General features: G+C 40.7%; 1 protein-coding gene and 1 non-coding gene across 2 annotated transcripts in view; one reads left to right on the top strand and one right to left on the bottom strand.

Moving 5' to 3' along the window:
* Window positions 1-27,840, top strand: part of Wdr88 (WD repeat domain 88) — a 38,288-nt gene that overhangs the window by 2,412 nt on the left and 8,036 nt on the right. The window contains exons 2-9 of the mRNA XM_027941211.2: window positions 1,645-1,755; window positions 6,969-7,057; window positions 8,263-8,326; window positions 10,968-11,106; window positions 12,848-12,977; window positions 21,520-21,707; window positions 23,934-24,016; window positions 25,521-25,589. Coding sequence (XP_027797012.2) covers window positions 1,645-1,755; window positions 6,969-7,057; window positions 8,263-8,326; window positions 10,968-11,106; window positions 12,848-12,977; window positions 21,520-21,707; window positions 23,934-24,016; window positions 25,521-25,589 — 873 coding nt within the window. The remainder of the gene's footprint in view (window positions 1-1,644; window positions 1,756-6,968; window positions 7,058-8,262; window positions 8,327-10,967; window positions 11,107-12,847; window positions 12,978-21,519; window positions 21,708-23,933; window positions 24,017-25,520; window positions 25,590-27,840) is intronic.
* LOC114097559 (U6 spliceosomal RNA) lies at window positions 346-451 on the bottom strand. Its single transcript, XR_003583602.1, has one exon. It is a non-coding gene; the product is annotated as a U6 spliceosomal RNA (small nuclear RNA).

Genomic DNA, 27,840 nt, shown 5'->3' with positions numbered 1-27,840 from the left:
CCTGTAATCCCAGCAACTTAGGAGACTGAGGCAGAAAGATCGAAAATTCACAGCCAAACAGAACAACTAAGTGACATCTTGTCTCAAAATAAAAAATAAAAGAGCTGGGGATACAATTCAATGGGAGAGTGCCTCTGGATTCAATCCCTAGTACCAAAAAATAAAACTAAAAAATTCCCATTATGTGATTTTTTTTCACTTTTTTGATGGTATGCTTTTAAAAAAACTAATTCTTTATTGATAAATATTTACACTAGAATTAGAAATGTCAGTAGAAAAGTAGAATTTAGAATCATTTTGGAGAATATTGTCATATTAAATATATTGTACAAAGATTTGATCATTAAAAATACAGAATGCTTCATGAATTTGCATGTCATCCTTGTGCAGGTACCATGCTAACTTCTATATTCTTCCAATTTTATTATATGTACTACTGAAGTGAAAGTTCTCTTTGAAATTGTGCTTGAAAGCACAATTTTTTTTCATTTTGCTAATGTCCACCCTGTTATTTTTGTTGTTATTGCTTGTGTTTTGGTGTCATATCTAAGACGCTATGCCTAATGCAAAAATCATTTACACTTGTTTTCTTGTAAGAGTCATAGTTTTAACTCTTACATTTGAGTCTTTGATTCACGTTGAGATTGTTTTAATAGATGGTGTGAGGTAAAGGTCCAACCCTGTTCTCTTGCCATTTGTCTCAGCAAAAACTGCTAAAAAAGGCTATTGTCTCTTTTTAATTGTCTTGACACCCTTATAAAAATTAAATGTTTCTTTCTGGATTCTCAGTTATATTTCATTTATTTGTAGTTCTGTATTTATGCCATTATTATGCTGTCTTGGTCAGTTGCTTGGTAGTAAGTTTTGAAATTAGAAAATGTGAGTCCTCTAGTCCTCTACATTTATTTATTTATTTATTTTTGTGGTGCTGGGCATTGAACCCAGGGCCTTGTGCATACGAGGTAAGTACTCTACCAACTGAGCTATATCCCCAGCCCTTCCTTACCTTTATTCTTAAGATTGTCTTGGTTATTTGGGTTCTCCTGAATTTCTATAAAAGTTTTAGAATCAGCTTAGCAATTTCTACAAATAAGTCAGCTTAGAATTTGGATGGTGTTGAATCATTTTGGAGAATATTGTCATATTAAAAACATCATATCTGCCCATCTATGAACATGGTGTGTCTTTCCATTTATTTTGATCGTCTTTAAATTCTTTCAATAATATCTTTTTTTCAGAGTGTAGGTTTTATATTTTCTTTGTTCATTCAATTCTTATATATTCTTTTTGATGATTTTACAAATGTTTTTTGTTTGGAATGTTTTATTTTGCTCATGTATTGTGGTTAGAAATATAATTGTTTTTTATATATTGACCTTGTATCCTGTAACATTTTTTTTTTTTTTTATGGTACTAGGGATCGAACCCAGGGGTGCTTTATCACTGAGCCACATCCTCAGCTGTTTTTATTTTTTGAGACAAGTTCTCACTAAGTTGCTTAGGGCCTTGTTAAGTTGCTGAGGCTGGCTTTAAACTTGCGATCATTCTGCCTCAGCCTCCTGAGCCACTGTAATTACAGGCATGTACCACTGAACTCAGCTCCTACAACCTTCTTAAACTTATGTGGTCTATCCTTTTTTTCAGATCCCATTTAAAATTCTGAGCGGGCATGACCATGTTGTGAGTTCCTGCCACTTCTGCGTGAACGACACCAAGCTCCTCAGTGGCTCCTATGATCGCACTGTGAAACTGTGGGTAGGTGGCTCTGTGTTAGGTTCTCCTGCAACTAAGATTAGGTACCTTTTATGAAGAGTTCTGCAGTACTGTTTCCTGACACTTAAGGATCCCAAGATTTGTAAAGGCCTTCTGAACAGAGTTGCAAGAAGGAAGAACCTTAGGGGCTGGGGTTGTGGCTCAGAGGTAGAGCACTTGCCCAGGACGCGTGAGGCACTGGGTTTGATTCTCGGCACCACATTAAAATACAGATATTGTGTTCACTTACAACTAAAAAATAATATTAAAAAACAGAAGAAGAAGAAGAAAAAGAAGAAGAAGGAGGAACCTGCCTTAGTGTCAAGTAACCAGAAAGAGAAGTCAGTGTAGCTTAGGCCGGTCTATGAATCTGGATGCTCTGAGAGCAGGGGATGAGACCACTAGACTTAGAACTCCCAGCTTTTTTGAGGGTAGTTCTGCTGTGCCTGGGTACTACCTGAGGTTTCTGAGCTGTTATTTCTCTGGGTCTCCTCTTTCAACCACGGAGACTGTATGGCCAGGTCTGGGTTGTCATAGAGGACAGAAATATGGACAGGCCTGGGACCTGTCCATGAGAGGTGGTTGAGAGAGGTAGGTCTGAGTACAGATCAGCACCTCAAAGTGTAAGAGGCAGGGGCACAAGGGATGAGGGTGTGATGTTCAGGCAAGGTTGCAGAGAGGTGACCACCTGGAGCCCTTCCAGAACTTTTGTGGACATGCTAGAAGATCTGCACAGGTTTTTTTTTTTTTTTTTTTTTTTTTGAAGGCATTGCTGTTTAGTGAGGAGTGGGTGAGGAGGAAGCAGGGTTGGAGGATGGCAGTGGCCGTCAGGGGCCAAATTAGAGATGGCTGTGTGGCTGGGGCTGTGATCCATGGGGGAGGACAGTCAGTTCTGAGTTTTATTGTCTTCTGGCTTCAGAAGCAGGAAGGGGAATGGTGGAGAGAATCAAGGCTGGTTCCCTGGTTCTGCTTTGGGTAACTGGGTAGCCAAAATCTCCTGACTCTACAGATAACCACAGAGGAACATCTTCTGTCATCTGGGGGTACCAAGGCCAGGTTGACCTGATGGAAGGTTTGAGGACTTTACAAGCTGGTTCAGACTCCAATTTAGGACCTACCAGCTCTGTAACCCTAGGTAGTTACATGACTTCCTGGGCCTTCCTGAGTCTCTCAAATCTCAGGACCAGCTGTGTTTCAGGGCTGCCACAGGCTTGCCTAGCTCATAGACCAGACCCCATCAGACTGCCACTGCCTCCTTTTGTAGCTGCCCCGTTAAAATCCCTGTACCCAGAGCCCATGATCTCCTTGGGAAAACTGTGACTTTCTCAAGGACCCTTAAACACTTTTCTAATCCTTAGGGTGACCAAAATACACTGGGGACAAGGGAATCCCTACTCTTGTCATCACCTAGGATGGGGGCATAGCAACTTTCCAAATATGTGTTTTGCTTTACCATCTACAGATTCTTCCATTTCAGTCGTAGTGTCCCTCTCTGTTTTGGCTAAAGGGCTCCTATCTCCATCAATGCATATTACCTGTTTCCACTCTGATTGTTGTCCCCAAATTAGGGACCATTCATGGAGATATCCTTTGTTCCCCACCATGGCCTACTTGCCCTTGCTCCTTGCCTTTTCCATCCCCCACCCACAGGCAGTTACTTCTACATTTGCTACCTCAAATGTCCTCCTCTTTCTCACAAACCATCCTTCTTCCTATCTCAGGAAACATGTCCGAGCACCTTACCCTCGCCACTGCACTTGCCTACCCACTCTGCTGCCATCTCCAGGCAGGCTGAGCATCCTGAGGCTCTTGCCCTCTGCCTTCCTTACATCTTCCCCTCTAACCCCACCACTGCCAGCTCTCCCTAGGGCTTCCTAACTTGGCTGGCCCCATTGATTGCCCCTTCCCAGGAGCTCTTTCACTTCCCATTGTTTTTCTTTTCCCTATTTTCTTCCCCCCAGCTGTGGCTCTCCCTGCCTCAACCTCTGCTCTCATCCTGTACCCTCTTTCCCTCTGAAGAGGATAAAGCCATTACTGCACACAACCACCTTCTCTATTCACAGAATCTTGACTCCAGCCAGCACCCGAACATCTAACTTCATCTTTCTTTCTTTCTTTTTTTTTTTTTGATGGTGCTGGGGATTGAACCTAGGGTCTTGTGGTTCATGTGAGGCAAGCACTTTACCAACTGAGCTATATCCCCAGCCTAACTTCATCTTTCAAAGCCCTTTTTTTTTTTGAATGTGAGATCATTGTGAATAATTTGGAAGGTCCATATGAAGAAACCAGGGAAGAAAGTCACCCTTCATTCCATTTCCAATATTCCTCAAAATATATTGGCACTTTTCTTTATTGTCATTAAAAAAATAAGTTTGGGTAGATTTCTAGAAGTAGGATAGATAATCCATTTGCATAATTATGATATTATTTCTTTACTATTACTGTGTTTTCTTTAGAGCACAGTAAAATATATTTTAAAACATAAAAAATATGCTTGGTAGTTTTTCTCATATACGTAATATGATTTTATTACAGAAAATGCATAAAACACAAAAACTCATCATTTCATGACCCCAGAGTTATCTGCTCTGAAATTGCTGGAGGGTATTTTTTGTTTTTTGTGTATATATATATATATATATATATATATATATATATATATATATTTATTTATTTATTTATAAAATTGGGGCCACATAGAAATACTGAATATATATCCATAGTACACTTGAGCTACTCATATTATCACATCTCCTTGATTTTTCCTATTTATTATAGCCTCTTCCTCCCCAATCATTCAAAATCTGACTAGTATTCCCCCTTAAATTGAATCCACAGGTTTCACTTGGCGTTTGGAATCCTGCTTCCCAATGCCAAGTGAAGAGAGCAGGCTTTTCAGTCCATAACTCTATTCTTCCTCTTGGCCATGGGGTGTCACTGTTAAGTACTGAACCTGCACAGCCCTATAGTACCTATCCATTCTAGTAATGCTCTTAGTTGATAGGGGGCCCTCTCCCGGCTCCGTGGGCCTCTCTCAGTTCCAGGCCCCACAGTTATCATTTCCTTAGTTCACAGAAATAAACAAACAAACAAACATATATATCCCCGTAGAGCAACATACCAGCCAGGGAAGCTGGATTCCAGGCTGTCATTACTAGCCCTTTTTTTCCTAGGCCATTAGACTCTTAAGCCCAGGTTACCAGCTTTGGATGGACCTGTCTTGGTACATTTCAACTTTGAAACTCTGATGTCCTTTCCTTTCACTGGGCTTTGAGTAGGGTCTTCTAGGATCACCTGAAATGACCCGGTTATTTCGGGTCTTCTAGAATAGGAGTTGAGGCCTGGGTCTGTGCAGCAAAGCATTCACATAGCAGGCCTGGGGCTGCTAGCCTTGGCAAGGCTGCCGTTGACTTGCATTTAGGAATCTGATAGGTCAACAGTTCCCTATAATCATACGAGGTTTCTCCAAATGGCAAGGCTGGCTCACTCCCCTTGACTGCTTGTACAAGCTGCTTTTCTTCTGGAAGTCTGGAAGTTGGGTGTGTGTTAGGCAGACAGTTCCTATGTGATCAGCCCTCTCCCGGAAGACAACACCTCATACAAGTTGTTGCAACTTGTTGCTGGAGGAACTGAGTACTTTCTAGCCACTTCTCAGAAGTTCTTAGAAACCTGAACTGTTTTCTCTGGACTTCACCCCAAGCCCCTTTCTCTTTGCTGGTTTGGCTTTGTGTCTGTCACTGTAATAACTCTCAGCTGTGAATATGACTCTGAAGGAGTTCAGTGAATCATTAAACCTGTTCCCCGAACAAAGTCCCTTACCAGAAGGCCTTGGAGTCCTGATGCTAAGTGGTCTTTATATATCCTGGGAGTGATGTTACAGATTACAGACCTGCCCTTTTCAGACTGAAAAATTCCTACACCCTGGCACCATTATTTTACATAACAAATGCAAGACCTTTGTAGTTAGTCATTTTTTTAAAAAAGGAAATATAAAAAGAAAACAAATTGAGTCATGTCTTACCAATAACTTGTGTCAATGGGGCTCCCTGTAACCTCTTCCCCTGCTTTTTATCCTAAAAACCTGTTGGCACATATGTTATTAAAAATATTTTGTCTTTGCTACCACAGATACCCTTCTACTCTGGTACCCTGCTTTGCTCTCATCATATTCCGTCATTACTGACCTTCAGCATAATTGTCAGCAGTTGTCAATGCTCCCCTATTGGGCAGGCTACATTTCTGTTTGTTCATTTTGAGACAGAGTCTCCTTAAGTTGCCCAGGCTGGCCTTAAATTTGCAAGACCCTCCTGTCTCAGTCTCCTGTGTAGTGGGATTGCAGGCATGTACTACCACAGATTATTTTAGCCATTCCCATTTAGATGGACTCCCAGATTCTTGCCTTATTTTTGCATCACACATTACCTACAATGCAAGACGAACCTTTTTCTTCTTCCTTTTTTTGATACCAGGGATTGAACACAGGGGCACTTAGCCATTGAGACACATCCCCAGCCTTTTAAAATATTTTATTTAGAGACAGGGTCTTGCTGAGTTGAACTTGTTTTCTCTTTCTTTCCTTCCTTCCTTCCTTCTTTCTTTCTTTCCTTCTTCTTTCCTTCCTTCCTTCCTTCTTTCTTTCTTTCTTTCTCTCTCTCTTTCTCTCTTCTTCCTTCCTTCCTTCCTTCCTTCCTTTCTTTCTTTCTTTCCTGCTGTGGATTGAACCCAGGGCCTTATGCATGCTAGGCAAGCCCTCTACAACTGAGCTATATCCCCAGTCATGGATGAACCTTTTTATGCATACTTATTTGACCACAAATATGTTCATTTTGTTAGGAGGGCCCTCTTAGAGTAGAAATGTTGGGTCAAAGGACATAATATTTAAAAAGAAAGTTCTTGAAAGATATTGCTAGATTCTGCAAAGCCTTTTAGCCAGTAAATAATGAGAATATTATCTGTTTGCAGTTCTGCTTCAAGAGTGGCCAGTGCCCATCTGGTGTGTGTAGAGCAATAGGGAAGTATTAGGGGATGCCATGCAAGGCAAGGGCATCCTTTCTGCTCAGGATCAGAGAGGTGTTGGAAAGTCCTTTTGATCTTTGGAACTGAGTGAGAGTCATAGAGACCAGTAGGAAAGCTAAAGGCTGCTGTTGACCTCAGTCCATGACTTCAGCAAACATAGCTGTGACCACTCTCTCTCCTCTCTCTCCTGCTGATTTGAGGATGCCATGGACGGATCTGTGATTCGGGATTTTGAGAAAGGGCCCTCAGCTCCTGTTACAGAGTGCAGCATCACAGCTGACAGCAGAAGGTAACCTTTCCTCTTGTTTACCCTGGGCAGGAAAAGTGAGAGGTAGCCGGCAGCCCACTGTACAGACATGACAGTGACAATGTTGTTTTAAAAATTTTTAAAGCAAATACACAACTATGTTCCCTTATTGGGGCTCAAGGTATCTACTCTTTTGTTGTGAGAAATCAAGTGGATGTGACAGCACATTGAAAACTTAAAGCACTTAAAAGAGAACATTTATTGTGGTTAATCCATTCTGAATTTTCTTCATGGAAACCTAGACTGTCTTCTCTGGACGTCACCCTCAAGCTCCTTTCTCTTTGCTGGTTTGGCTTTGTGTCTGTCACTATAATAACTCTCAGCTGTGAACATGACTCTGAAGGAGTTCAGTGAATCATTAAACCTGTCTGGCCTTGTAGTCGCATGGAAACTGTGGCAGCTGCAAGGGGCCTTAGCAATCTAGGCAAGGCTCTTATTTTTCAGGGGAAACTGGGGCCTAGGAAAGCATGTCATCTGGGAAGGGTCAGGGATAGGAAGCAGTGGCTCACAAGAGGAAAGCTTCAGGGATGTGTTTGCGTAAATCTATTCACATGGATGTGAGAAATGGGAGGTGGGCCTTTAACAGTCAAGAATACTTGCTTTAAAATGGCTTAGATTTTATCCTGAGTAGCAGCAGGTATACTAATAAAATAACTGAAACTGGTATACTAATAAAATAACTAGAATGGGATTTACGTTTCATAGGATTTTATAGAGACAAACTTTGCCACAGAAATGTGGAATATAAGGAGACAAAAGTACATTTGTTTTTAGCTAAATGTACAATAAAATATTTCAAAACAAAGTCAGCTGTCTATGAATGCGTTTTCCTGTAAAAAGACATGAGCAGAGAGGGAAGTGAGTGGTCCTTATGAATTATAAAGATCTTCTTAGAAGGATGTTGTAAATTACAGAACAGAAGAAATGCTACTTTTAAAGCCTTAAATATAAAAGAACGTATCTGGCTGGCTGAAGGAGTACAGAAGATAATTGGTAATATTAGATTGTCTCTGTTTTGAATGGGAACACACTACTCCCCAGTGGGGCTCATGGAGCATCTTTTGAAAGATTCTTGTATTATTTGCAATCTTGGTCCTAAATTATAAAAAGAAGAAAAAGTCCTCGTAGAAACCACAGGCCTGATTGTCTCTGTGGTTAAGGCCCAATGTTTGTCATTTTATTTCTAGAATTATTGCAGCATCCTATGACAAAACAGTGAGGACTTGGGACCTTGAAACAGGCCAGCTACTGGTATGTATATCCTGCCCCCATGGCCCAGGATCTTGACTGGGCCTCGTAGCTTTGGGCTGGACTTTGAATTAGGAGAGATGACAAAAACCCAGTTTTCCAGGAATGGAGAGTTTTCTTGGGGACCAAGATGTAGATGTGTACAGCACTCTATGGTGGTCATCGCTTGCAAAGTTTGGAAGATGTAGATAGTGGAGGGGGTGTAACAGGCAGATCAAGGGCTTCTGTTTGAAAGATGGGAAGGGTTTGGCTACACAGAAAGAGGCTGGGTTGGGGTTGGGCATGGTATTCAGGGTCCCCTGTGGGCTATTTGAATTTGATGAGACAGGAAGTAGGGCTGAGGCCATGGGACACAGGCCATTGTGGCCAAAGAATCATAACTTTGTGCCTTTCCCAATCTGTTCTCTTTCTGTCTTAGAGGGGGCTACTATCTACCCACCAAATAGGACTGAGATCTACCCTTTCCCACCCTTTCCTGCCCATGCCTGGGCAACCTCAGCCCTGCTCAGGGCCTACTAGGGACCTTCTCTGTTCCCAGCTCTTCTGTTCTACCTTCAGCAACAATTTATGGCCTCCCCTCTTCTTTTGTCTTCTCTCCGCTCCTTAAAAGAAAACAATTTTTTTTTTTGTACTAGAAATTGAACCCAGCGATGCTTTACTACTCAGCTATAAGGCCAAGCCTTTTTTTTTTTTCAATATTTATTTTTTAGTTGTAGTTGGACACAGTACTTTATTTCTTTATTTTTGTGTGGTGCTGAGGATTGAACCCAGTGCCTCACGCATTCTAGGCGAGCCACTATGGCTGAGCCACAACCCCAGCCCCATAATCCCAAACCTTTTTAATTTATTTTGAGACAAGGGGTCACTAAGTTGCTGAGGCTGGCCTCAAACTTGCAATCCTCCTGCCTCAGCCTCCTGAGTTGCTGGGATTACAGGCATGTGTGAGTGTGCCCAGCCATGTTCCAGTTTTAGGGTATATAACTAGATTTTGTTGCTAATTTTTTTTTTTTTTGGTACTGGGGATTGAACCCACTTAACCACTGTGCCACATCCTCAACCTTTTTTTTTTCCCAATATTTTTTTATTTAGAGACAGGGTCTCACCAGGTTGATTAGGGTCTCACCAAGGTGCTGGGCCTGGCCTCGAACAACTTGCGATCTTCCAGCCTCATCCTGGCCTTGAACTTGCAATCTTCCTGCCTCAGCCTCCCGAGTTGCTGGAATTGCTGGCATGTGCCACTGCACCCAGCAGTCATTGCTAATTTAAAATGCATAGAGTTGTAAAAAATGCCTTTGAGAAATTTATGCCAACTCATACCCTAGGTGCTCAAGAGGAATACACCATCTCCTACTCTCACATGCTAGATATCATGATTTAAACAAAATTCTAGTCCATATGATAGCTGAAAAGCAAGACTTGCACTGATTTTTCTTTACTTTGAATATTTTCCTACATGTTTATTTCTTCTGTTGTAAGTTTCCTATTATTCTTGTCTCTAGCCAGTTTTCCTACTTGAAGTGCTTTTCTCTTTCTTCTTTAAAAGTACTTCTATTTATTTTTGTTGCACAAGTCATCCATGCCTTTTGCCAACGGTGAAGCTCAACTAGTTATCTACTGCTGCTTGATAAATGACTCTGAAACTTAGCAGCTTTGAACAGCAACATTTATATCTCTCATAGGAAATCTAGGAGCAGCTTAACTGGGTGGTTCTGGCTCAGGTATTTTGTAAAGTCACAGTAGAAATGTCTCTTGGGGCTACAGTCATTTTAAGGCTCCACTGGGGCTAAAGGGACTCCTTCCAAGATGGCTCACTCACATGGCTGTTGGCAGGAGGCCTCAGTTCATCTCAACGTGGACCCCCAGGGAGACATATGGACATGACAGTTAACTCCCACAGAGTACATGAGCCAAGAAAGAACAAGAAGTAAGCCATGATTTTTTTTTCATTTTTATTTTTAATTTTGTGGGATTAAACCCAGGCCCTTGAAAAAGCCAAACATTGCTCTACCACTGAGCTATACCCCAGTCCCTTGATTTTTTTTATAACCTAATACCACATTGTCCATTCTGCCACATTTTACTCTTTAGAAGCAACATTCAAGAGGAGGGCTCTTTTATTCCACCCGTTGGAGGGAGGACTGATGAAGAGTTTGAGGAAAATTCTAAAGCTATCACAATAACAATACTATAATTTATGATGTATAGAGAGATCCTCCTTTCCTACATTGTTAAGCAGTCCATTCATTGTCCCCTTCTTGCCCTTGGGTGTAGGGTTGGGGAGGGCTGGTTTTTATTTTTTTTTGGTCTTGTCTGTGTATAGGGCAGACATTTAGTAAAGTCTTGTTTACCCAACTGAATAGGAAGAAAGTTGCCATTGCTACAACCTTGCTGCCATATCTCTAGGTATTCTCTGTGTCCCTCCTGGACACAGATATTATTGACTTAATGAATTAAAAGCAAACTTAAACATTCAGTTCTTTTCTTCTCACTAGCCCATTAGAAGTACTCAGTGACCATACGTGGCCAGTGGCTGCCATGTTGGATGGTTCAAGGACAGAACAGTCCATCATCACAGAAAGTCCTACCGGGCAGACCTGGGTCAGAGAGAAAGGGAAAACAACTTTTCAGTTGTTCTTCCTTTCAGTGGCAGACCAACCATGATTACTTCATAGTGTCCTGTAAGTTGTCTCCTAACGGCAAATATGTGGCCTTAAGCTTGGATGTGGATCGTGGAATCTGCATAATGGATGCGGAAAACACCACCATTTTGGCAAACATTAAAGGTGAGGTTGCACAGCTCCCTGCTCATTCTGTCTGTTATAGGAACAATTGCTTGTCACTTGATGGGTAGTGACTTTCCAGTGGTTTATTTGGTAGAACTATTATGAAAAAAGCCATATAAGTAAAGTGGGATGCCCACTAAGAAAAGCAGTTAAAACCAAGTCTTTAATAAATGCTTTCCCTTCTGTCTCATGCTTGTAGCAAATGAAACATTTTGCTCAACCTCACGTGGATATTGAAAGTCTAACTTTTTATTGAGTGGAGGCTTGACTTTCTTAACATTTCCACCTGTATTTTTACAATTTAAAAATAATCATCAGGGCTGGGGTTGTAGCTCAGTGGTAGAGCTCTTGCCTCACATGCGTGAGGCCCTGGGTTTGGTCCCCAGCACCACATAAAAATAAACAAATAAAAATAGAGATAATGTGTCCATCTACAACTAAAAAAAAAAAATTAAAAAAAAAATCATCACTGTATGTCAGTTTCCTGGATGTGACACTGTAATATGGTGATGTAAGGTATAAGTGTGGGGGTAAGTTGGGTGAAGGGCATACAAGGATTTCTTTGTTATTCCTTGTGCCTAGAAGGAGATTTGCAGTTATTTCAAAATAAAAAGTTAAAAAATATATGATAATTGTAAAAACAAATTCAGCGTGTAAAATAAAAGATGAAAGGTGGCTTCACCTGTCCTATCTCTTCCCCAGATTATGATAATTATCTATTATCTATTACTATATAATAATCCATTATTATGATTATATATTATACAACAATAATATAACCTATTATTATTATTACTATTTTCTGTGGTGCTGGGAATGGAACCCTAGCCATACACATGCTAGACAAGCACTGTACCACACCCTAGCCCACAGTGATCTATTATTAGCAATACATTGCCAGGTAGTTTTCCTGAATATGTGTGTGTTGGGGGGGTGATATGTGTATATACTTCCCATAGATCCTTTATGTTTATTTTTATTTATTTTTATCATCATGTTACCATGATATGTGTGCCACCCCACAGATTGTATTTTTCCCTTCATGAATCACTTCACATTCTATCTTTCCTTGTGCTTCCTTTTTATTTAGGTATTGTGGTAGTGGGGATTGAACACAGCGTGTTTTACCAGTCATTTTTATTTTTATTTTGAGGCAGGGTCTCACTAAGTTGTTGAGGTTAACCTTGAACTTGTGGTGCTCCTGCCTCAGCCTCCACAGCTGCTGGATTCACAGGCATGCGCCATCCTGCCCAACTTCCTCACAGTCCAGGTTCTAACTGGGCACCTCACTTCCCCATGCGCCCCACTCTTCAGGCCTTTGCATGTGCTGTTCCTTCTGTCTGGAGCACTTGTCCTTGCCTGCTTCCCTTGATGACTTTTAGGACTCTTTTTGGTCCCCGGAGGGGATCAATCCCTTTTTGACCTCTGGGAGGCCAGGAGCTGTGATGTACCGTGAAGTGCTCTCAAGATCCTCAGCATGTAGCAGGTAGTTCCTATCAGATTGAGAGCTCTGTGGGGGCAGCAAGAGTAGACCAACTAGTCTCACTGTTCAAAACCTTGCACATAGTAGGCATTCAGGAAAGGTCTGGTTAGCTGAATTGTCCCTTAAGAAAACTGGAAGTATGTTTCCATAAAGTTGATGGGGGGCGGCGGGGGAGTCTTGTGAGTCCTCTAGACCATATAAAGCATGTAACCCAGTATGTGGACCTCATGGTGACAAGTCACTCTTCCTGTGCCACAGATCATCACAGAAGATCAATCATGGCATGCTGCTTTGACCCTGACAGCCAGAAGTTGGCTTCTGTCTCGTTGGATAGGTCCATCAAGATCTGGGATGTCACATCCAAAGCCACACTGCTTACCATCACAAAGTGAGAAGGGTCAGTGGGAGGCAGGCAGCACCCTGCAGCTGGAAGGCGGGCAGGACATCTCCCTTCATGCCCTCCTGGATTCCACACACAATCCAGTGTCCCTATGGAGGTATCTCCATTGTGATCATGGGTGCTCCAAGGAGGCTAGAGAGAGAGACAGGGCAGGCCACAGAGAAACCACCACCTGTGGCTTGTGCGCTGTGCTGGGCCTCAGCAGCATTTATTTCAACGCAAGCCCACACTGAAAAACCTTGTGCAGAGCCCCCATAAAAATGTGACTTTTTGCGGGGCATGGTGGTACATGCCTGTAATCCCAGAGTCTCTGGAGGCTGAGGCAGGAGGATCACCAAGTTCAAAACTAGCCTCATCAGTTTAGTAAGGCCCTCAGCAACTTGGCAAGACCCTGTCTCAAAAAAGAAAAAGGGCTGGTATTATGGCTCAGTGGTTGAGCACCCCTAGGTTCAATCCCTGGTACCAAAACATATAAATAAATAAAAGGGGCTGGGAATGTGGCTCAGTTGTTGAGTGCCCCTGGGTTCAATCCCTAGTAACCAAAAAATTTAAAAAAAGAAAAAGTGACTTTCTTGCATCTCTTGTAAAATGGGAAGATCTGATAATTTAGGGCCTTAAGGGTCATGCAGGTTGTTACTGCTAGATGGGACAAGTCCATTTGCAGGAGGCCCTGTTACTTCTAGATGGGACAAGTCGTTTGCAGGATCCTGAAGTTAGGATCCCAGAAAATGTATGCACCCGTCACTCTGCCTGGGTCAGCTTCCCACGGAGATCTGGTGTAGGTTCCCATCCTGTGTAATCTTGAGCCTCGGTTTTCTCACCTGAAACAGCAGAGGTGAGGTCTGAATAAGATATTGGAGGAAAAGATTTTGAGCACTCTGCGGGCCTCACCATGGGCCCTCAGCATGTGCTCTGTTACTTAGAGGTCCGCCCAGGGAAGGCTGTCCTCTGCACTGCTCCTTAGAACTGCTCTGTGGTGGCATTGAAGGGGCTGAGGCAGCAGAGGTGACCCAGTTCTACCTGTGGTCAAGCATCCCAATCTGCTCCATTCTCTTGCCCCAGTGGGCACAGTGGTGGGAAAGGGAAATAAATACAATATCTACTGGTAGTTTTGAAGTACCTTAAGTTTATGATCTCTGGAAATGTAGTCTTTAGCAAAATAGAGAGGCAAGGGGCCTCAGAGCCACCCATCAGGGCCTTAGAAGGACCCCATGCATGATTTCCAGTTCTGCTATTGGCATCTTTAAATTCTTAATCATTTCTGAACACAGGACTTTGCATGTTTTTATTTCAAAAATATGTAACTTATTTTTATAAAAATGTGAAACATGAAACAGTATAAAATTAAAAAGGTACAAAAGGATATACAGTAGAGTGGAAAATCTCTTACATCTTACAGCCATTCAGTTTCCCTCCCAGAAGTCAATGCTTTCCCCTCTTCTTTCTTTCCCAGGTCCCTTCCTCTCATACTATACAATTAGCCCATTTAAAATGAATTCAGTAGTTTTGGGAAATTTCAGTAGTTTTGATAATGACATTATCATTAATTATGGTAAAAGACATCCAACATGAAACTTGACATTTTAACCATTTTTAAGTGCACAGTTCATTGGATTAATTACATTCACAATATTGTGTAACTCTCACCACTGTCTGTTTCCAAAACCATTTCATCACCCCAAACAGAAACTCTGCATCCATTAAGCAATAACTTCCCACTCCCACTCCCCCACCAGCCCATGGTAAACTTTATTCTACTTCCTGCCTTTGTGAATTTGCCTATTCTAGATATTTCTCCTAAGGGGAATCATCGGATGTTTGTCCTGGCTTATTTCACTTAAAATAATGTCTTCAAGATTCATATGTGTTGTAGCATGTAACAGATCTTCATTCCTTTTTATAACTGAATAGTATTTCATCATATGTGTGTATACCATGTTTTGTTTATTCACCTGTCGATGGATACCTGGGTTATTTCTACTTTATAGCTACTGTGAATAAAGTGGCAGTGCATGCTGAAATATAAGTACCTATTTGAGTCCCCACTTTCAATTCTTCTGGTTATATATTTGGGAGTGGAAATGCTAGGTCATATGGTAATACTATGTTTAGCTTTTTGAGGAAATGGGACTTTACCTTTTATTTTGTTCTGGGCACTGAAGATTATATAGCTGGTCTTGCTGAGGATTTTGAAAACTTATAATCTCAAATGATTTTGAGCTTGCAAGGAGTAAACATAAGTACTTTATACCTTTTTTTTGCTTAAACTGTCAAACATAATTTGGAAAACTCAAGAGGAGAAGAAAGGTCTACTGCATTTACCCATATCTTCTTACTGTGTTCTGTCTTCCTTCCTGAAGTTCAAGCTTCCTTTTTTAAATCTCCTTTCTCTGTAGAAAAAGTTTCTTGAGAAATTCTTATAGTGAGTCTGTGAGCAAACTGTTCTCTTTTTTCTTCTTCATCTGAAGATGTCTTGATGTATCTTTCATTCCTGTAGAATATTTTCTTTGGATTAGAAATCTCAGATAATAGTTCTTTCTAAACTTAAAAAACTGTCATGTCACTTTCTTCTGGCCTCTGTGACTTCTGATGAGAGATCCACTACCATTCATGTTGTTTAAGATGTCATTTCTCTCTTGTTACTTTCAAGATCATTCTCTTTTCTTCATTTTATCTTTCTACTTTTTGTGTAGTGGGGGTTGAACCCACGGGAGCTCTTACCACTGAGCCCCAGCCATTTTTATTTTTTATTTATTTATTTTTAAAATATTTATTTATTTTTTTAGTTGTAGTTGGACACATATCTTTATTTTATTTATTTATTTATTTTTAAAGAGAGAGAGAGAATTTTTAAAAAATATTTATTTATTTTAGTTTTCGGTAGACACAACCTCTTTTTTTCATTTTTTTTTATTAGTTATGCATGATAATACAAGATCTAGACATATCATACATTTGAATCAAATGGGTATAATTTCTCATTTTTCTGAGTGTACAGGTTGCAGAATCCCATTGGTTATACAGACATGTATATACATACAGCAATACTAGTGTCTATTTTATTCTGCTGCCCTTCCTATCCCCCCTCCCCCTCCCCTCCCATCACTTCTCTCTACCCAATCTAATGTGACACATTTCTTTTTTTTTTTACCCTCACATCATCATACATGTATTTTATATAACGATGAAGGTGTCCTTCCAGCTTCTGTGCAATTCCCCTTCTCCCTCCCTTTCCCTCCTACCTCTCTTCCCTATCTAGAGGTAATTTTCTTCTCATGCTCTTCCTCCCTACCCCATTTTGAGTCACCCCCCTTATATCAAAGAAGACATTCGGCACTTGTTTTTTAGGGATTGGCTAACTTCACTTAGCATAATCTGCTCTAATGTCATCCATTTCCCTGCAAATGCCATGATTTTGTTATTTTTTAGTGCCGAGTAATATTCCATTGTGTATAAATGCCACATTTTTTTTTTATCCATTCATCTATTGAAGGGCATCTAGGTTGGTTCCACAGTCTAGCTATTGTGAATTGTGCTGCTGTGAACATTGATGTAGCTGTGTCCCTGTAGTATGCTCTTTTTAGGTCTTTTGGGTATAGTCCGAGAAAGGGAATAGCTGGGTCAAATGGTGGTTCCATTCCCAGCTTTCCAAGGAATCTCCATACTGCTTTCCAAATTGGCTGCACCAATTTGCAGTCCCACCAGCAATGTACCTTTTCCCCCACATCCTCACCAACACTTGTTATTGTTTGACTTCATAATGGCTGCCATTCTAACTGGAGTGAGATGGTATCTTAGAGTGGTTTTAATTTGCATTTCTCTGATTGCTAGAGATGGTGAGCATTTTTTCGTGTAATTGTTGATTGATTGTATATCCTCCTCTGAGGAGTGTCTGTACAGATCCTTGGCCCATTTGTTGATTGGGTTATTTGTTTTTTATTTTATTTTTATGTGGTGCTGAGGATCGAACCCAGCACCCCGCGCATGCCAGGCGAGCACGCACATGCCAGGCGAGCACGTTACCGCTTGAGCCACAACCCCAGCCCTTATTTATTTATTTTTATGTGGTGCTAAGGATTGAACCCAGGGCCTCACATATGCTAGGCAAGTGCTCTACCACTGAGACACAACCCCAGCCCTATTTTTATTTTTAAATTTTTAAAAAGACTTTTTTTTTAGTCGTAGATGGACACAATTCCATTATTTTATTTATTTATTTTTATGTGGTGCTGAGGATCGAACCCAGTGCCTCACACATGCCAGGCTAGCACTGTACCACTGAGCTATAGTCCCAGTCTCCATTTTTATTTTTTATTTTGAGACAGGGTCTCACTGAGTTGCTGAGGCTGGCTTTGAACTTGGGATCCTCCTGCTTCAGCTCTGTAGTTGCTGAGATTATAGGTGAGTGTCACCACACCCTATGCCAGATAATTTATCTTTAGTTTTCAGATATATCTGAGTATGAATCTCTTTGGATTTCTCCTGTTTGGGGTTTATTCAGAATCTTGAATATGTAGATTTATATCTTTTGCCCAATTTGGTAATATTTCAGCCATTATTTTTTTTCTTTTTCAGCCCTGCTTCCCCCAGCCTCCTCCTTCAGTTCTTTAATGACACAAAGGTTAGATCTTTTGTTATAGTCCTCTAGGTGTCTGAGGCTCTGTTCTTTATTTTCCAGTCTATTTTTTCTGTTTTTTTTGGATTGGATAATTTATGTTGTTTTGGTTTCATGTTCATTAATTCTTTTCTCAATGATACTGTTAGGCAATCCAGTTAATTTTTTATTTCAGTTACTGTATTTTTCATTTCTAAAATTTTATATTTTTCATATATATATATATATTGTGTGTGTGTGTGTGTGTGTGTGTACGCTGCTGGGGAATCAAACCCAGGGCTTTGCATAAACCAGGCAAGCACTGTACCACTGAGCTACATCCCCAATCCTATACCACTGAAGTTTTTCTCTTTGTGTTTTTTTCAAGCCCATGATTATAATAATTGTCCCTCTGAGCACTTTTATGATGGCTGCTTAAAAATCCTGGTCAGATGATTCTACTATCTCTGTCATCTCAGAGAATGGCATTTGTTGATTATATTTCTCACTCCCATAAGATGAAGGATTTTCATTTGAATCTTGATGTTTGGGGTATTATGAGACTTGGAGTCTGATTGAAACCTTGTGTTTGAGCATGTCACCTTGTTACAGCCTGACAGGATGGCAATCTTGGCTCCCTATTTAGCTTTTGCTGATATGAGTCAGGTGGGGCTGCAGATTTTCCTGAGGTGTTTAGCTGAAGTGGGGCAGTCACTATCGTAAGTTTTCTGTCTTGCTAGTCTGTCCCTTCTTGGCCCTTTGGTCAGGGAAAATAGGCTTTTCTTGGGGGCTTTTTAAAAATTTTTAAATTTGGGGCTGGGGATGTGGCTCAAGCGGTAGCAAGCTCGCCTGGCATGCGTGCGGTCCGTGTTCGATCCTCAGCACCACATACAAACAAAGATGTTGTGTCCGCTGAAAACTTAAAAAAAATTTTTAAATTTGCTTGCATACATTGTTATTGTTGTTTTCCAGCACCTAGTCCAAGATATGTGACACAAAAAGAATTCCCAAATTACTCATAGCATCCTGTCCTTAGGGCCCAAGATACTTAGCTGGTCTGTCTCTTTTGTCTGTCTTCTATACTCTTCTTCTTCTCTCTGCCCCAACAGCTGTCCCCCATTCTTGCTAGGGATTGAACCCAGGGGCATTAGAACACTGAGCTACAGAACTATAGTCCCAGCCCTTTTTATTTTTAATTTTTATTTACTTATTATTTGTATGTGGTACTGGGGATGGAGCCCAGGGCTGCTCTACCACTAAGCTACATCCCCAGCCCTTTTTATTTTTTTATTTTGAGACAGGTAGAACTAAATTGCCCAGATTGGCCTCAAATTTGCAATCCTCCTGCTTCAGCCTCCCAAGTAGCTGGGGTTGCAGTTATGCACCACTGCACTCAGCTTCCGTAGTTTTAGCATCTATTTTATAAGTACTATCCAGGGTTATTAGATGTACTTAGCGGGATGAGTAGGGAGAAGCGGAGAACAGGCTTTAGGGAGAACAAGACTCCTATCTTGTCTGGAACTATAAGTGCAACATTAGTACATAAGTGCACTATAAGTGCAAACTTTCGTACAAGTAGAACAGTCTTTAGTGAGTATTGAAATTTATTTGAAATTAGAATCCATCCTGGAAAATAGGAAGAGATAGTCCTGGTTTACACCCCAGTGAGTGTCAGCATTCTGGAAAGTGCCTGTTGTCTACCTTGGTATGTGCTAGGATGGTTCTTAGCCCACCAGGCCATGGGTTTTGGAGAGGTTTACCCTGGACACCCCTGGGGAGTTGACATTTCTTCTCCTGTGAACTTGCTCAGTGTGCATTGCAATGAGCTGAAACAGGGCATGAAACTTGGCCTGAGCTGTAGAAAACAGTTAGTTCAACCCTTTTCTTCAGGTGAAATGATTGATTTTTATGATCATGGCTGCTCAGAGATACACACTTTAAAAAAAAAAAAAAAATATATATATATATATATATATATATATATATATATATATTAGTTGTAGATGAACACACAGTATCTTTATTTTTATGTGGTATTGAGGATTGAACCCAGTGCCTCACACATGTAAGGCAAGCACTTTATCACTGAGCACAGCCTCAGCCCCAGAGATACACACTTTTAAGGTCCAATTGAAAACTGTTTCTAAGAGAAAATGAGAGTCATAGGGAAAATACTTTGAGGACCACAAACTAAACAAAAGGTGATCAAATTCTGACAGATATTTTTTCTTTCAAGAAAAGAAGAAATTTAAAGTTGACAACAATCCAGGAGTGGTGGTGCACGCCTCTAATCCTAGGAATTTGGGAAGCTGAGGCAGGAGGATTGCAAGTTCAAAGCCAGCCCCAGCAACTTAGGAAGCCCTGTCTCAAAATAAAAATAAAAAATTTAAAAAGGGCTGGGGATGTGGCTCAGAGGTTAAGTGCTCCTGGGTTCAATAAGCCCTGTTACCTTAAAAGAGAGAGAGAGAGAGAGAGAGAGAGAGAGAGAGAGAGAATGAGAATGACTCAAAACTTTATTAAATATACAAAATTAAAATATGATTTAATGGCACTGAAGACTGATAAGAGAAAGAAAAAAAGGGGAGAGTAAATAGGAGAGGAGTGGGACAGGGGAGATGAGGTGGGATGGAGGAGAAGGAGCCAAGGCTGGATACCAGGGAGAGGAAGGAGTGGGAGAAGACCTCTTTGTGAATTCAATCCAAATTTGAAAGACAACTAGCTACTACTGATGACTTTCCAGCTTCTTTTTTCTCAAACCATATGAAGCTCTTGAATATTCCATTGCTTCTCAACTGGGGGCAGTTTTGTTCCTCAGTGGACATTGGCAATGTTTGGACACGTTTTTGGCTGTTATAAAGGGGTTCAACTCCAGGGCTGCAAAGGCCCTGGTATTCTGTTTTCCAGTCCCAAAGAAAGAACTTGGAAGACTCAGGGAGAGGGTTTTGACATTTTATTACTCACTCACTCCTGGCAGTGAAAGGCTGGGTTACAAAGGAGGGCCACACCCTGCCTCCACCAGAGGGAATTTATGGGATAGGATGCTGCCCACTGCACAGGGGGAGTTCTTCAGATGTTTTACAAGCACATTCTTTCACTTTACACCAAGGTCACTCTACTTTGATCCACACCTGAAGATAAGAGACAGCTTCCGGGCTCCATCTTCTTCATTGTCACATTCTTTAGAGTCCTTATTTCACTGCTGAACAACAAACTTTTTTTGTTGTTTTATTTAGAAAAAGGAAAAAGAAGGTTTACTGCTGTGCTAGCAAAGGAGAAACACTGGGGACTCCTGTCCCAAAGGGGGCGTTTAAAAAGGTGATTCAAAGGGTTCATTTCCTTGTGTTCTCTGTTGGAATTGTAATTTACTTGTTAATTTGGGAAGTCATTTCTGAGACCTTCAGGTACCATCCCCAAAGTCTGCATTACTTCATTCCTGTGGTGGGTGTGTACTCAGGGACAGATAACTCTGCCTAGGATGGGGAACAGAGGTAATAATCCAGTTTCCCCTGATTTTAGGGAGGGGTAGAGATTAGGGAAGAGCAGGGAGAGAGGAAGAGCAAGAAACATGTCCATTTTAAAAATAAGCTGAGCAACAAACTTTCTCAGACACTGACTAGTGTTTACCCCAACAGGGAGCAACTGGCATCTAGCTGGTAGAGAGGCCAGAGATGTTGCTAAACACCCTATAATACATAGGATAGGCCTCTACAACAAAGAATTATCCAGCACAAAATGTTCATATTAGCATGGTTAAATAGCCTTAGAGTAGGGTGACACAGTTTGACAAATTCCTATCTGGATCATGGTAGACAGTGATTAAAGGAATGACATCCATTTGCTCAGGAGATGAATGATGGTGTCCCCTCCAATGTCCCCTCCCCCTTTATGTATGTTTTCAGGTCCTCCCAGAGCAAACATTTGCCTCATCTGTTTCAGGGCACATGAAAATGCAATCTCCAACTGCTGTTTTACCTTCAGTGGCCATTTCCTGTGTTCCAGCTCCTGGGATAAAAAATTAAAAATATGGAATGTCCATACAGGGGAGTTTCGAAACCGTGGAGCCTGTGTGACTCTAATGCAGGGCCACGAAGGTTGTGTGAGCTCCTGCTGCTTTGCCAGAGACAGTGAGTAATTAATACATAGAGGACTCTGTTCTGTGTGCTGGGCAAAATTCTTCATGTTCCACTCATGTGGACTTTCCTGAATACAGAAAGAGAACTGATTTCCTTTTTTTTTTTTTTTTTGTTGAGCTCAGGGTCACTTAACCACTGAGCCATATCCCCAGCCACTCCCCCCTCCACCCCTTTTTGAGATAAGGGTTTTGCTGAGTTGCTTAGGGTCTCACTGTGTTGCTGAGGCTGGTCTTGAACTTGAGATCCTCCTGCCTCAGGCTCCTGAGCGGCTGGGATTACAGCCATGCTTCATTGTACCCAGCCAGAGAAGTGATTTCTAATGATTCTAGCAGTGAGGGTGGAGTTTTTCCTCCCTCCTCATGAGGACAAAAACATTCATAGGCCCAAGTTTATAAATGCCAGAAATTCAGTCCAAGGTGGCCCAGACAACAGAAGCTTACCAACTCCTGTAATGAAAAGTCCAGAAGTAGGTCTGACTTCAGGCATGGCTGGGTTCATCAAACAATACTATTAGGAATCCAGTACCTCCACTGTCTCTCAACTCTGTTTCCCTCTTGTATTGGTCTTTTCTCTCCAGGAGGCTACAATTCTCTCTCTCTCTCTCTCTCTCTCTCTCTCTCTCTCTCTCTCTCTCTCTCCCCACACACACACACACACACACAAATCCTAAGGACTCTCTCTCTCTCTCTCTCTCTCCCCACACACACACACAAATCCTAAGGAAGATTCCCATTGGCTCAGCTTGGGATACATGCCCATCTCTGAACCAGTCATTTATCAGGAGATGAAAGACTGTGATTGGCCAGATCTGGGGGACTTGTCTATCCCCAGAGCTAGAGATTATACTCTCCGAACTACAGACTGAGAGTTGGTTAGGGGTGTTTTCCCATAAGAACCTGGGAAGCTGCTGTCAGGTGAGGGGACAAGAACATGAACCAGGACAATGACAGGAAGCTGCCATGGGTGAGGAAAGTACAACTGGGGCTAGAACCAGGGGCCAAATGTGTACTCCTCAATTCTAATAAGAAGTGGGCTTGCTCTGTGTGTCTGTGGGGCTGGCAAGGGGTCCAGCCAGGGTACACACAATCAGGGTCTGGCTTGGGAAATTCTAGAAACTTCTGAACAACTTTCCCTCTTCAGAAGCATCCTGTGTCTAAGTCAGACTCCTACTAGGAGGTGCCCCACCAGCTCTGTCCTTGGTTTATTAAGTTCAGAATCACATACATTAAATTGTTATTATTTCAGATTCTGTTATTTTCAAATTTACCTAGTCACTAAAATTTATATGTGACCCTAAAATCAATACCCTTTTGAGGTCACTCAGACATGTGCAGAGCAGTGAGAAATTTGAATATGAACAATGTGATGTTCTGACTCCTTGGTGCAGCTCATAGTGCAGTGTCCTTTTATGGCCTATTGAGTGTCTTTTTTTTTGGCCTTTTGGTATCTTTTGCAAGTAATTTTGATGTTTAAAATGTCTCCCAAGCTCAGATTTGAAGTGTTGCCTCATGTTCCAACATACAAGAATGTATCTTATACAGAAAAAGTGTTATATATGCTTCATTAGGCATGAGTTACAGTTCTGTTGGTTGTGAGTTCAATGTTAATCAGTCAACCATATATGTGTGTGTGTGTGTGTTATATGAATACAATAAGGTGTCTTCATACAGAAAGCTCTTAAATAAAGTTATACATTGATTGATTGATGAAGATATTGTGACCAGAGGCTTGTAGGATCCCAACCCTGTATTTCCTCTAGGAGCAATGGTTCAATATTTGCTAATTCAGTGTTTGTAATAACTTCATAAAATGTAGCTGCAGTGAATAACAAGAGTTTGCTGTAGCCGGGCACAGTGGTGCAAGCCTGTAATCCCAGTGGCTCTGGAGGCTGAGGCAGGAGGATCGCGAATTCAAAGCCAGCCCAACAACGGCCCTGTCTCTAAATATAATACAAAATAGGGCTGGGCATGTGGCTCAGTGGTCGAGTGCCCCTGAGTTCAATCCCTGGTACAAAAAAAAAAAAAAAAAAAAGAGTTGACTCTGATTGTAATTGGCTGGAGATCATTAAGCCACACCAGGAGGGGATTTTATTGTCATCAGAGTGAACCATGGTGGTGCCTAACAAATGCATTCTCAGCCTGCTTTGGCCTCATCAGAGGAGGACACACTTGGCTAGGGAAGATAATCTCCCACCCAAACTCTCATTTTGTGTTGCAGACTCTTTTCTCATTTCTGGAGGGTTCGACAAGTCTGTGGCTATTTGGGATGTAGGAGAAGGCTACCGGAAGCTATCCTTGAAGGTACAAGTGCCAGCATTAGAGAGAAACTGTGAGCTTCATTCCTTAGTCATTCCATGCTGGGTGCTAGAGGCTGGGGCTATAGCAGTGAGACAGTCTTAGGTGCCTCCAAATGGAGCTGACTCATCTGTGGGGAAGGACAGACAAGAAACCACCAAGAGAATCACCAACAGTAATGAATAGAATGGGGAAACCACAACAAGGTGACGTGATAGAAACAGGCTCTGGGGTTTAACCATCAGTGGCTTAGCACGGAGAATGTCCCAGAGGAGATACTTGATCAGAGAATTGCGTGGCATGGAGGGTCTGGGTAAATAAGGATATTGAGGAAGGACATTCTATGCAGATGGAAGAGTAAATATAAACCCAAGGGATTGGAAAGTTTCTAAGAAGAATAGAAGTTACTATGCAGAGGGATGAATTCCATATTGAAAGCATTGAAAGCTATGGGGTTCCAAAATGAGGAACATTTACTGAGTATTTTTGGCTGAAAGTTAGGGGAGGCCTAACTCAAAATGGCTTTGTAATTAGGTATAAGTCATCCGACACATCAAGAATCCAGGATTGGTTCATTCTGTGCCCCTGTTCCAGAGGTCCCATGCCCCATGGTTTCTGCATACTCCCTGATCTCACAATCTCATAGTCACCTTTGGTTGTAGATGCTTGCGCCAATGATTCTTCATCTCTGTGTCCCCGGAAACCCAATGTATACTGTGTCACCTTGAGCAGCACATGTCCAGGCTTCTGGGGCTGGTCTTTCTGAGCTCTCTCCTCCTAGGGTTTGGGGAGGCAGAGGGAGTTTACATTTACAACAAATAAATAGCATAAAATTGAATGCTTAAAAATCATTTTGTCCACTATCAGGTTGTTCTAGTCTCTCTCTTCTCTCTTGCTATTCCTTAACCCTGTTATACACAATGGTTTAACTTTTCCTGTTCCTTTGCCTCCTACTATGCCCTATTGCCTCAACTTTTACCTCTTTCCATAAAAGAAAGGCCAAAGTATAATAAAGGTGCTGACACAGAATCCCAGCATCATGAAGCAGTGGCATCTATCTCTCTGAGCTCCTTTTTTACCTGGGGAAAACAACCGACCATTTGCTAAAGCTGCAGTGAATCAGATTGTAGTTTCTTACAGCCAAAAGCTCCAAGTAGTGTCTCCTAGAACAAAGAATGCAAACAAAAACCCAGGACCGGATGGGTATACAACCTTTAATTTCCTTCCATCCCACTAAACACTATAGAACTACTTTTAAAAAACATACACAGTAACATGTAATGTTTTGAACAACCAACAATAAAAAATTAAAAAAAAAACATATACAGTGCCATGATATACTTACATATCACATGTCTTTATAGTTTGTTCCACCTTGAATGTTGATGAAACCAGGGAAGTACAATTAGTTGCTCTTAAACATAAGCAACATTGGGTTCCTGGGTTTGTTTTTATTGTTCTTATAAGGGCATTTTTCCTAGGTCTTTGGTAAAATTTTATTTTTCTTCAGGGCCATGAGGACTGGGTAATGGATGTTGCTATCAGCAACAACAAGAAATGGATCCTATCTGCTTCGAAGGTAAAAGTGGCCAAGCTTTGAGTGATTTAAAATGCCTACATGTTTATGAGAATTGGTGACAGCAGGAGTGCTATTCCCAAGTATAAAATTCCTGGGCAGGCTCAGTCTGATGTCTGCTTCCAGGAGTAGCCTGGGAATGTGGAAAGTAAGTCCTACCATCTGCAAATGTGGAGACTTTCCAGGTATTTCTGTGTCTGTGTCATTGACATTTGATTGTTGTTGGAGAAAGTGATAAAGTGTTGAGTGTTGCTGGTAAGTGATGAAGACAGCAAGGGCCTTGGAGGGCAGCAGCAGCTCATGGACAAGCAGGTGGGTCTTCCCTCCCTTCTATCTACATCACTGCATCTTGCGATTTCCATTCCATTGGCACATCACAGCTAGTTCTGGATATCCCAAGGGCTGTCCTCCCGGTGGGAGTATAGAGGAGTTAGGGCCCTCAACCTTTATCCAAGAATTTTCTGTGCTAGAGATCTCTAGGTCTATGAAACTATGAGGAAGACTCTGCCTAACATTACCAACATTTTAGAGAGTCAACCTTGGCTACAGACACTCCAGATTAAAAGCATATAATAATACAATATGTAATAAAAATCATAGGGGCTGGGGTTGTGGCTCAGTGGTAGAGCACTTGACTAGCACATGTGAGGTACTAGGTTCAGTCCTCAGTACCACATAAAAATAAATAAATAAATAATGGCATTGTGTCCATCTACAACTAAAAAAAAAAAAAAAAATTGTATGCTGCTGGGTTCGTTGGTGCACATCTGTAATCCCAGTGAGACAGGGAGACAGGAGGTTCACAAGTTCAAAGCCAGCCTCAGCAAAAGTGAGGTGTTTAGCAACTCATGAGACCCTGTCTCTAAATAAAATACAAAATAGGGCTAGGGATATGGCTCAGTGGTTAAGTGCCCCTGAGTTCAATCCCTGGTACCCAAAACAAACAAACAAACAAACAAAAGTATGTCATTATGTTATTACATTAATATAAAGATAGAAAAAACTGAGTGTTTACTTAAAATTTTTATTTTGTATTATTATTATTTTTTAACTTTTCTGTTATAACAACAGGATTAGTTAATAATGGCAACTAGTAGTAATTAACAGTAGGGCTAATTAAACAAATATGCTTAAAAATATAAAAATATTTTATAATGTTTCCTCCTATCCCCAGGAAGAGCAATTTACTGTGATTTTAAAAAAATCTTTATTGGATATTTAAAATTTGTGGATATATTAATATATATATATGTATATATATATTATTATTATTATATAATATATGTATAATATATGTTATATATATTTATAATAATATATTGTATATATTATACATATGTAATGATATATGTATATTATATATATAACAATATATGTGTTTGTGTAAATTTTTTTTGTACCAGGGATTAAACCCAGTGGCACTTAACTACTGAGCCACATTCCCAGCCCATTTTATTTTTTATTAATTAAATTAAATTAATTAATTTTTGATACTGTATTTAATCAGGGGCACTTAACCACTGAGCCATATTCCTAGCCCAATTTATTATTTATAAATATTTATTTATATATATATAATATTTATAATATTTATTTATTTATTTTTGGATAATGGGGATTGAACTCAGGGGCACTTAACTACTGAGCCATATCCCTTATTTTGTGTTTTATTTAGAGACGAGGTCTCACTGAGTTGCTTAGAGCCTCACTTTTGCTGAGGCTGGCTTTGAACTTACAATTGTCCTGTCTCAACCTCCAGAGCTGCTACAGGCATGCAACACCATACCTGGCAATATATATTCTTAAAAACATAGATATATCATTATTTTAAAAACAGAACTTAAATACAACAGCACTAGTTGAACAGATACTGCTTACTTTTAATATTAAAAAAAGACCTCATTCTGTGAAGCCAGCATTATTCTGATACCAAAGTCCAATGAAAATATCACAAGAAGAGAAAATTACAGCTGCATTTGTAGGCTATATTATTGTATATTTTAAAAGATATAGATGTAAGATGTAAGACTTTTGAAAAAAAGAGAACATAAATGTAACTAAACTGATTAAACAGATACTAATATAAAACTAAATTCTACGAGGCCAGCATTACTTTGATACTAAGACAAGATAAATATATCACAGGAAAATTACAGATCAATATCCCTTATGAAAACAGAAGCAAAATATTAGCAAATAAAACCATTATTTACCATTCCTAGGAATACAACGGTACTTCAATATAAATTTAATT

This window comes from Marmota flaviventris, chromosome 18 (assembly GCF_047511675.1).
Source record: "Marmota flaviventris isolate mMarFla1 chromosome 18, mMarFla1.hap1, whole genome shotgun sequence".
Classification (NCBI taxonomy): Eukaryota; Metazoa; Chordata; class Mammalia; order Rodentia; family Sciuridae; genus Marmota; species Marmota flaviventris.
The sequence above is the reverse complement of the archived record's forward strand: the minus strand, read 5'-3'. Positions and strand labels throughout refer to the sequence as shown.